The sequence below is a fragment of the Apis dorsata genome, unplaced genomic scaffold (genome assembly GCF_000469605.1).
Source record: "Apis dorsata unplaced genomic scaffold, Apis dorsata 1.3 scaffold_169, whole genome shotgun sequence".
In the NCBI taxonomy this organism is placed as follows: Eukaryota; Metazoa; Arthropoda; class Insecta; order Hymenoptera; family Apidae; genus Apis; species Apis dorsata.
The window spans coordinates 1,028,239-1,036,264 of record NW_006263457.1 but is presented as its reverse complement, the minus strand read 5'-3'; the positions used below and the strand labels follow the sequence as shown (position 1 = coordinate 1,036,264).

The 8,026-nt window shown below is 35.7% G+C and overlaps 2 protein-coding genes across 2 annotated transcripts; one reads left to right on the top strand and one right to left on the bottom strand.

Moving 5' to 3' along the window:
• Positions 1-1,877: 1,877 nt before the first annotated feature.
• LOC102679242 lies at positions 1,878-3,957 on the top strand. Its single transcript, XM_006614113.2, has 4 exons — positions 1,878-1,896; positions 1,973-2,026; positions 2,310-2,341; positions 2,545-3,957. Exons 1-4 carry the CDS (start codon positions 1,878-1,880, stop codon positions 2,776-2,778), a joined length of 339 nt encoding a protein of 112 aa, XP_006614176.1. The 3' UTR covers positions 2,779-3,957.
• Positions 3,958-4,316: 359 nt separating this feature from the next.
• Positions 4,317-6,817, bottom strand: LOC102673678 (class E basic helix-loop-helix protein 23). Its single transcript, XM_006614077.2, has 5 exons — positions 6,158-6,817; positions 5,823-6,041; positions 5,492-5,730; positions 5,185-5,408; positions 4,317-5,088 (listed from the first exon to the last, which is right to left on the bottom strand). The coding sequence occupies exons 2-5, from the start codon at positions 5,958-5,960 to the stop codon at positions 4,859-4,861; spliced, it is 831 nt and encodes a 276-aa protein (XP_006614140.1). The 5' UTR covers positions 5,961-6,041; positions 6,158-6,817; the 3' UTR covers positions 4,317-4,858.
• Between the last annotated feature and the right edge of the window lie 1,209 nt (positions 6,818-8,026).

Sequence of the window (8,026 nt, the reverse complement as noted above, 5' to 3'; positions counted from 1 at the left end):
GTATATCTCATGAAAGAAATGTTATATTACATGCAAATTATACTTGAAAGTTTTAAGCACGAATGTATATTTTTAAAGTGCACAGAAAATGTAACATTATTTATATTTTTTAAAAATCGTAAAATTTTAGATAAATCTTAAATTAAATTTATGATTTAAGATACATTCAATATCATATGGATTAAGCCGATTTTTAATTAAAAATACATATGATCAATATATCTTATTATATATTTTTTTCTCATTAAAAAAGGATAATCATTTATTGATTTGATATATAATTGTAATAATTAGAAATATACCATACTATTCACGTGTATGACTTCATTATTCGATGAAAAACTGAACATTGATATCATTCTAATACTTGGAAAAATTAATCGAAGAATTATTCACTGAATAAAATAAATTCAAATTATTTTAAATCAAATAATTTGATATAAAAATAAATATAAAAAATATTTCAATATATTGAAAAAAATAAATGTAAAACTTATATCATTTTCAAACCATTTAAAATATCTCGTTCTTAATATTACTTATACCTTACTATATAGCATGAATTTTTATCATATGAAATATAATATATACATTTCCTGATCACGTAGTAGGTATGTTTGCGCAATGTGATGCGCGCACACGTCGACAATCGCAGATATGCGCACTCGTAAAAATTAATGTATGCCACATACTTGTTGCTTGTATATAAAACGCGTTCGCGATGCTTATCCAAAAATTCATGACCCTGTAATATAGCGTAAGTAAGATTGGTTTTTATCATTAACGCTATACGTCACGCGTGCCAATTGTCGATGTATGTATTATACATCTGAGATAAATTTACCGGAAATGTGTCACAAGTAACTTCTTTTATATTTTGGGTCTTGAACCAATAAGGATGTGAAATGCCTTTCTGCGTTTGATTATCAAACTTGAATTCTTTTCTATAAAACAGGTTTCGCTATTAAAATTCTTTATCTTGTTTCAAATATCATAGTTGTTTTATTAAAAATATTCTAGAAATATCTTTTTAAAGATGATTGAATCATTATGAAGACCATATGCAGAGTTTTATATAATAGATTAGAAATAATAATTGTTTTTTCAAACTAAATTCTTAATATCTGTTAAAAAAACAAAATTAATATTGTTTTTTTTTATAAAATTATGTGTCTTTTTTAGATTATTTTGAAGATTAAAATCATGGAATAATTGTATTCCAAAAAAATATGTTTCTTAAAAAACAATTAAGTACAGTTAGTTCATTATAAATATGGTAAATAAAATACAAACGTAGTAGACCGGAAGTAAGCATAGACGATAGTGTGTCACGATGTCACGCTGAAGAATTTAACGAACGATTTAAGAGTTTATTATTATTTACCTTACCGTGTTCCTATCAGATTATTCGTGAACGCATGATACTGTCCATGAAGTTAATCCTTCGTCGAAGAGCATTATGAGGCAATGAATCAAACTGTTTCAAGGTATATTTCGACCTTAATTGACGTCAACGGCAAATAAGCACAGGCTGGCCAATGGTCTGTTCACAAGTGACTGTAAAACGTGGAGTTCGTCGCTCATGAAAACAGATATCTTTTTTTCTTATCGAATCTCAACAAAATTTCATTTGACAAACAAAGCACAATATAAATCTACTTGATCATAACTTTAAATATCATAAAATTCATTTCAAATCAATAAAATTCAAAATTCAAAATTCAAAAAATTATATCGATACATACATAATTTCAATTGATAATATATAATATCTTTGATGACAGTTTCGCACAACTTTTATAATTATAAAAAGAACTGAGTAATAATAAAACGCATTTTTGCGAATAAATTTAAAGAAATCAAAATCCTTGAAAAAAATGTTGATTAAGAACACAGGTAAGTTTTGCGTGTCAGGTATGTAGAAAGGACTACCAATAGCGACCCCGTCGTGTGTCTTTCGCCCAATTGCGAGGTAAGGTTAGTTCTCCCACTCGCAACGGAAAATATACTACGAAAGATATATATCGTATATAAAAAAATGCAATGAACACATACGTGCATTAGTTATACGCTTCAATTTTTTCGATACGTTATGTTAATCGCACCTTGTTTCGTTCTATTTTATCAACTAATACGACAAAGACAAAATTAACGAACATAAAGATATTGTGATCGCGATCGAGCAACGAAGACAAAGACATTGCGCGAATTCTCGACGATTATGACATCATAACCTATCAAGCAAGTCATTTCAAAAACAATTATAACGTGAAGTTACCGTTTTATCATATTATTTCTTATTCTTTCAGATTACAGAAGAAAAACAGTTTGTTACTATCTGGTATATCCGCTTTATCATAGTTTATTCTTTTTAATCTCCTTTCTGTTTATTTCTCTAATTATGTATATTTCTTTTTTAGAAATGACTACATTGTTAAACTTGTTGTAATGAAATTATAATTGATTATTCAGTTATCACAAAGTAGAAAATAATATCATGTGTGTGACGACTTACCGGTTTTCAGTCGATTGTCACATTTTCAGGTTGCCCCGAGTTACCAGCCGGTCGAGTCACGTCGTCGTTTTGACACTGACGAACTTTTCACGAAACGTTTACAGAGACACAACCACCGGGAATCAAATGATCACACCATGGCGCGTAGAACCAGCCTACAGGCCATCTTGAAGCCACCGACAAGGCACACACACAATAAGCCCCGTCGTATCAGGCACATACGGTGTAAGATCCTCCTAGAAGGACGGAAGACGATCAAGTGAATGCTCCGTAAAGTGGCGGCCATGATGGCGCCACTTATCGAACCTTTCAAACTTGAACGAAATTCGCCTTACAATACGGTAATTGATTTATTCCGTTGAATCCGATATTATTCTATAATATGCAACTTTTTTCTTACGCTGTTATGTGAATTAAAAGTTAGATTTTACAATAATATTATATTTTGTTTCAAAAAAATATTCGAGTGAAATTAAATTAATACTTCGTCGCGCGGTTGTCATGATGGCGCCACCGATTCATCACGTGTACGATGATAATAATCATCTGCTTTTGTTAACGTATAGTTTTAAAAATTAATATAAAAAAAAATTATTAATTATTTTATAATTGATATTGATTCACCATATCATGGTGTTTATAATTTTTCAAAGATTAATCAATATATTTTTTTTAATAATTATGACGGTAACAACGATATGATAATTCAATCATTGTAAGAATTGATCAATTTTCATTAAACGACTCACATGTTTCTGATATATCTTTCCATGTAATTAAATTGAAAATCATTAATTTAATTAGAAACTTGTGTCTCGTTTTAAAATAGATTAAACTGTAAAATATTTGAAAAGTATATACCGTGCAATATTATTAAACTATTATTATATTAAAAATGTATTATCATTCATTTAATAATAATTATATTATCAGTATATTGATTTCGATGTATATATTTTGCAATTAAAATTGTATATTATGGTTGCCCTGAAGGAATATAGATCATTGTCAATCTTTTTTATTTCTTATTTTATTGGAGTTGATTAAAAGAATATTATATTTCTTTCGTTTTATATTTAACGATTTTCTTTCAGAGCACCCATCCGATCTATAACTTTCTTAAATAGATTTTATTCGAGCACTAAACAGTGAAATCTACACTCTACAACAAATATTTTCATCTGTTTTCATTATTAGTGTAGCCTTCGCATATTTTTATTGTTATTTAATGACTAAAGTCATTAGGAATTTTATATGAATAATATAATAATAATTGTTATTGTTTGCCATTTTAATGGTATCTTTAAAATGTTTCATGTAGACCTATCAGAGAGCGGAAGATTCCAAATTTAAGATTCATTAAATTTTAAAAAATCATTTTTAAATAGGAATACTTTCGTCTTTCGTCTAGGTCTATGCAATTCGATTATTCTCGCAAAAAATGGATATATTCTTGGCACATCGTAATAAACTCTTAATAAACGCATTATGTATATAAATAAGTTATACAATCGATGGCTCAATTCGAATTATTAAATATATATATATCTATATATAATATGTATATGAATATTTAAGATCTGTACGCGTGTATGACTAGAATATAATATATATATATATATAATATCTCGACATGTATCACATGCTATATTGACTATCGCGTTGCCGGACGGGATTTGGAAATTTTATTCCTCATCCTTACATCATTTCTCTCTCTGGCAGTTAATATTTAATATTTAAAAACAAAAAAAAAATAAATAAATAAATAAATAAAATTCACTCTAGAATATTATTCTTTTTCTCATTAGAAATCGATATCCATTCACCAGAGACAGAAATATGCTGTTACTTATTGCTCTTCTTAGTTATCGTAGACCGTAAGTAATTACTCTTAATCGTTAATTGCTAGTACTTTCATAAACTTTCAATCTTAAGAGTATCAACCATACGTACTAGTATTGACTCAATGTTTATCGAACTCGTAACAGTGTATGTCGAATACGTCCTTGAATACTTCTAATACTTTCATTGTATCAACAATTAATCTCGCATTCGAAACTTACACGCTATCTTCATTGTAATCTTAATATTAAAATTATCGTTAGATTCCATCCTAGAAGATTAATCGCGTTTAATTATTCTCGCAATATATATTCATAAAAATCGTTATTAACACTAAAAGTAGTGCCATCTACTGTCCCCTCCTTTATCTTGTAAATTGTATAATAAGAAATCCTTCAATATCTCTGTCGTCTTTTTATCAACACTCGTCCCATCCAATTCAACACATTCGATTCTCGATTTTAATCTTACATCTATTCAAAGAAACAAAGGCTCGAATCTTTAATTCGATTCTCCACTGGCCACAGTGCCATCAGTCGGAGGACCACCTGCCGTCACGCTTTGAGGATCTGTCGTAGGAAGTCCTTGCATATCCGGCACACCTTGGAACAACTTGCCTGGGAATCCGTGCAGCAAATCGTAGGAAACAGGTGTGGGTGGTAAAGCTGTGGTGTGAGCGTGAGGCGATTGCAAAACCGCTATCACTCTTTTCAGTTCTTCCAAAGCGTTTCCTGCAATGTATATAATTTGGCAAGGAACGATTCGATGAATACATAGGCAAAATAAAGCAATCCCTTCCTCCCTTCCATTCTACTTCTTTTCCTTACCTTGCATGAGAATATAATTTTTTGCCAAAAGGAGAGTGGCAATCTTGGACAATTTTCTTACGGACGGACTATGGGCGTAAGGAATAACGGATCGAAGTTCGTCGAGAGCATCGTTTAAATCGTGCATTCTTCTACGCTCTCTCGCGTTTATGTTTAGTCGCATGCTTTTCCCTTGACGCGTGGTCTTCGATTTTGGCGGGCAGTTCAGTCTCGATGCTCCGGGTCTACAACAATATCCAATATAATTAATAAATGTATTTACAAGGTTGGATCAAATCGATCCACGTTACGAAGTGGTATCTAATACCTCTCTTGGTCTGGTCTGTTTTCATCGGAGAGGGAACTCGACGAGGCGTGCGGTTGGGGCTGTTGCTGAAAATAGAAACCGCCGAGGCCGACGGCACCCAAGGGAGTTCTTCTTCCAGGTGCGCTCTGAGGGTGCTCGGACGAGTAGCCAGCTGGAGGAGCGGAAACACTGGCGTGAGACGCCCCTGGTAACGAGTACATGGATTCGAGCGATGCCGTTGATTGTGGTGGTAATGGATGCTGCGATAACCATACGATATTAAATATTTATATATTCCGAATTTTTTAAAAAAACGTATATTAGTCATATATATATGATGGACAGTATTTACAGCGGCACGATGTTCCCAAGCCCATGTAGGGTGGGAAGCCGAACGTTGCCAGGATCCTTGCTGCAAGTGCGCCTCGGGAAGGCCCTCTCTTCTATCATCGTCCTCCGTAGAGCTGCTCTCACCGTCGTAGGATCTCATTTCTCAGGCAAACTCTTATCCCCGCTTTAATCGTAATTTTTCTCCTATTCCAGAGGTGCCAAGGATGAACGAAGTCGGTTTCTTGATGAAAACGACGGGCGGTCGGTTACCATCGTTCACGCGTGGGTGACACGAAGTATCGAGCGAACGGTATCATCGACAAGCGTAACATAATCAATAGTAACCGCAACACTTACCGACAAATTTCTTTCCACCGCCGGTCATGCACGGCGCAGGATCCCCCCGAATGCAGCGAGGATCAGCAAAATTTTTTGCGCACAACCGTGTAACCGGCCATGTCCCTCCAATCTTTCCTCGATCCGAAGAAACAATCCGAAGAAACAACGATCGACACCGATCGATATATTTCCTATTCTATTATTCCTCTTTTACCCCTCGAATCAATTTTTCTATCCGATAAAGGACAGATAAATCACTGTTTACGAGTCAAACGACGCCAATCCCAGCCATATTACGCTTCCAGATGTTTTCCTTCTCTCAGTTCATTCCTTCATCGATCATCCATCCGTATTATTATGTATTTGTTATTCAACGCGGCATGCACGCGTCTCGATCCGATCCACCCGTCTTCCTTTTCTTCATCACTTCAGTCGATACATTTTTACTTAATGAAATTATCGTCCACAGACTGTTTCACACACACGGACCACGCACGCGTCTATTGTTTGCTGACGGCCTGCGCACAGGGTGTACTATCCGCAACCCCGAATGTAGTTCGTGCCTCGTCCGACAGGATGAGCGAGCGTCGCGCAGGGGATGCTGGCCTGGACCAACGACTGGCGAACCCTAGTGAACGTACCGCCAAGTTCCACGAGATGATGCATCCGCTTTTTACCATCTGATTAGGTCGATGCCCAGATCGAGGAGGCTATCGTTCAAGGGAGGGGAGATGCAACATCGTTTTTTTCCGCCCTTTCCTTCGCTCCGATCTTTTCCCCAGTTCGAGGGATGGCTTACTTTCACGAGAACGGCCGCGGAAAAACGATGTTTCTTATTTGAAATTTTGATAAGTCGGGGAGGGTGGAGCGATATAGGATGGATACAGGGCGGAACAAAGAGCGGTCGTAAATTTGAGATCCAATTTCTTTCGATAATTCTCGTGGATAAATTTAGCTGGCCGTCTAACTTTATACCGTCCTAATTTTCCACCACTTTTTCCCCCTTCGATCTCCAATTGTTATTTATAACATTTTCTGTATTCATGATAATAAAAATATTCCATGCTCGAAACATACAGATCCTGTAAAATGTATCTCTTTATAAAAAAATATCCTCGTTCTTCGTACAACAACGTCCTACATTTTTTCGTCGTATAAAATTTTTATAATCGTCCGAAATATTTTGTAGCTCTCTCAATCGAGCACGCACAACGATTTCGCCGACGTTGTACTCGTCCCGGGATAAAAATTTCGGAAAAATCGATGGTGGAAGTGAAACGAAGAGGGTGGTGGAGAAAAATGGGGCGCGGAAAATTTCATAAATGGTAGGGGTTGAGCAGCGGAAATGCAGCGTTCGAGTGTATCGCGAGAGGTATACGTCGGTCGCATGTAACGTTGCAGATCAATTTTGCGAGCAGCAGCGTTGCAGGGCCTCTCGGAGTGTGGAGCACGGAATAACGACGGATCGACGGCTGACACGTTCTCTGCCGTGCGTTATACCTGACCGTGGGCATAATAACACCGAAATCAAAACCGACTACGCGCGCACACGTCGAGCCATATTGTTCGCTGCATCTGTCGTGTGCACGACACAGGGGGTTGTCATTCGCAACGAACACGTTCGACGAAAACTCTGTATCGCCGCCGTTCGACTCGCCCTTTGCCCGGATACAATGGGGAAATTTTTCGCCGTCCCGTAAATGTTTTTGTCTCCGTTTCCCTTTTTTTCTTTCTTTCTTTTTTTTCCCCCCTCCCACCCTCTTTTTTTTCTCCATTTCCTTTCCCGTTTTAATTAATATCCCCGGAAACGAGGCTGGCTCGCACCGCGGGTCGGGGGTGGTAAAGATTTTCGTCGGTTTTCGCGTATAACTTGCGATACACATTCGC